Raw genomic sequence first — 2500 nt, 5'->3', positions numbered from 1 at the left:
AAGTTATTATTAGTAGTAGTAGTAATTCTAGTTGCAGTAGTAGTAGTAGTGGTAGTGGTAGTGGTAGTGGTAGTGGTAGTGGTAGTAGTAGTAATAGTGGTAGTAGTTTTGGTAGAAGAAGTACCATTAGTATTGTTATTATTGTTATGCTTGTTCTTATGGTTATTTTGTTTTAATGATAATTGCTACTATGTATGAGGATTATGATTATTATTGTTGCTGTTTTATTGTCATTATTATTATTATTGTTGTTGTTATTATGATTATAATAATAATAATTATTATTATTATAATTATTATTGTTATTATTATTATTATTGTTATTATTATTATTATTGTTATTATTATTATTATTATTGTTATTATTATTATTATGATTATCGTCGTTGTTATTATTATTATTATTATTATTATTATTATTATTGTTATTATTATGATTATTGTTGTTATTATTATTATTATTATTATTATTATTATTATTATTATGATTATCGTAGTTATTATTATTATTATTATTATTATTATTATTATTATTATTATTATTGTTGTATTTGTTATTGTTGCTATAGCCATTATTTTTATAATCATCATCATCATCATTATCATCATGACAGTAATCTTCATTAACATTGTTATTTATTGATTTTAAAAGTATTTTTTATGATAGTCGTGTTGATAGCAAAGACTACAATAATAATGACAGTTATACTTGTTTTGTTATTGCTATTGTAACTACTATTATCATCATTATTATTATCATAATTAGTGATGTATACTGGGTATAATTGTTTTTGTGCATATTGCTTTTATCATCTGTATCATTTAGATTTATATATATATGGTGACTTGAGTTATTATTTATATATTGTTTTGCAAACCTGACCATTGCTTATTATTATGTAATAAAATGAACTTCACATTTCTTATTTGTGATTATATCTCATGTTCACTTATTCATATTTATGCTTCTCTTTTCTTTGAATGTTGTAGTATAGGTCAATGGATCTGTGACTTGAATTTGTAGTCTAAGCAGATTATGTCTTTGATTTATGATTGCAAAATATATTTTTGGCTGAATTGATGTTGTAAGATTAAGTGCACTGCCTGAAACTAAAATTGTGAGCACTAGACTGACGCAGTGTTTTCTTGCAGGTCACTGGATGGGCGGCTGCAGGTGTCCCACCGAAAGGGGCTGCCGCATGTTATCTATTGCCGTTTGTGGCGTTGGCCTGAGTTACAGAGCCACCACGAGTTGCGCGCTCTTGACCACTGCACATACGCATTTAACCTCAAAAAGGAGGAGGTTTGCGTCAACCCTTATCACTACACCAAGATAGAGGCTCCAGGTATGTGATATAGATAGAGATACAGTGTTTTATTTATAGCATTTCATGTCCTCATAATAGAAATGCAATTTTTTTTTTATATATAAGTAATTAAAGTTGTGATTATTTTTCTGTCAGTTTGGAGAATAGAATTTGATTCTGATGGGAGTGATATAATATGATGATGATAATGAGGTATAATTAAACTTTATAGCTTGGCTTTATCATGTGCTATTGCAGAAACTTTAAGATTAAGTGTAATATGAATGAATAAATGTAAACATGGAAGTAGTTTAGTTATACCATACATATATTCATCTAGGGTTGGATATGGAAGGCATGTGACAAATTGTTATACAAATTGTTTTCATCTAGGGAATGGAAGGGATTTGACAAATTGTTTAACTAGTTATAGTTCATAAGTTCCTTTTCATTAATTTTTGTATTAACTGTTTGCAAGACCTCTTTAGCTATTAAGTACTTACACAAAGGTATCACATATTTACAAATGAAGATTAATGTAATTTGTACATCAGTTGTTTAACAAAATTGTAATATTGGTAAGAAAACAGAAAAGATAAAAAATGAGAACTAGATGTGTGGGATTAAGCTAGGACAAAATTGTATTCAGATGGACAAAATAGATTGACCAGAGGGGATGATATTGATAAGCTAGAAAGTGTGAAATAGGTCTAGATTAGTAAATAGGGTGAGATAGGTTAGAGGGACAGAATAGACGGGTTACTTGAGATGAAAGAAATTGGATGTGTTAGATTCATGAGAGGAGTGAGATAGATTGGTTAAAAGGAATTAAATTGATTTGTTAGAGAGTGTGAAATAGATTTGTTTGAGAGGATGAAATAGATTTGTTTGAGAGGATGAAATAGATAAGTTAGTGGAGATGAAACTGATTAGTTAGAGGTTGAAATTATTGGTGAAAGAGATTAAGAGGGATTAGTTGGAGGTGATAGAATATAATTGGCTAGAAGGGATGAAATTGATTGGCCAGAGGGATGGAAATAGATTGGCTGAAAGGAATAAAGTTAGAGGAGGTATAGCAGATCGGAAGCAAGGGCTGAAATTTATTGGTTAGAAAGAATGAAATATATTGTTCAGTGGGGTTGCCATAGATTAGTTAGATCTAGGAGGAAATTGATTGCTTGGAGGGAAAGAAA

The 2500-nt window shown here is 28.9% G+C and overlaps 1 protein-coding gene across 1 annotated transcript in view; it reads left to right on the top strand.

The window, feature by feature from the left end:
• Positions 1 to 2500, top strand: part of LOC125025073 (mothers against decapentaplegic homolog 3-like) — a 146182-nt gene that overhangs the window by 16812 nt on the left and 126870 nt on the right. Inside the window, exon 2 of the mRNA XM_047612961.1 lies at positions 1153 to 1346. Within this exon, the coding sequence (XP_047468917.1) occupies positions 1153 to 1346 (194 nt within the window). The remainder of the gene's footprint in view (positions 1 to 1152; positions 1347 to 2500) is intronic.

Source organism: Penaeus chinensis, chromosome 4 (genome assembly GCF_019202785.1).
Source record: "Penaeus chinensis breed Huanghai No. 1 chromosome 4, ASM1920278v2, whole genome shotgun sequence".
In the NCBI taxonomy this organism is placed as follows: Eukaryota; Metazoa; Arthropoda; class Malacostraca; order Decapoda; family Penaeidae; genus Penaeus; species Penaeus chinensis.
This window is presented reverse-complemented; position numbering and strand designations above follow the sequence as displayed.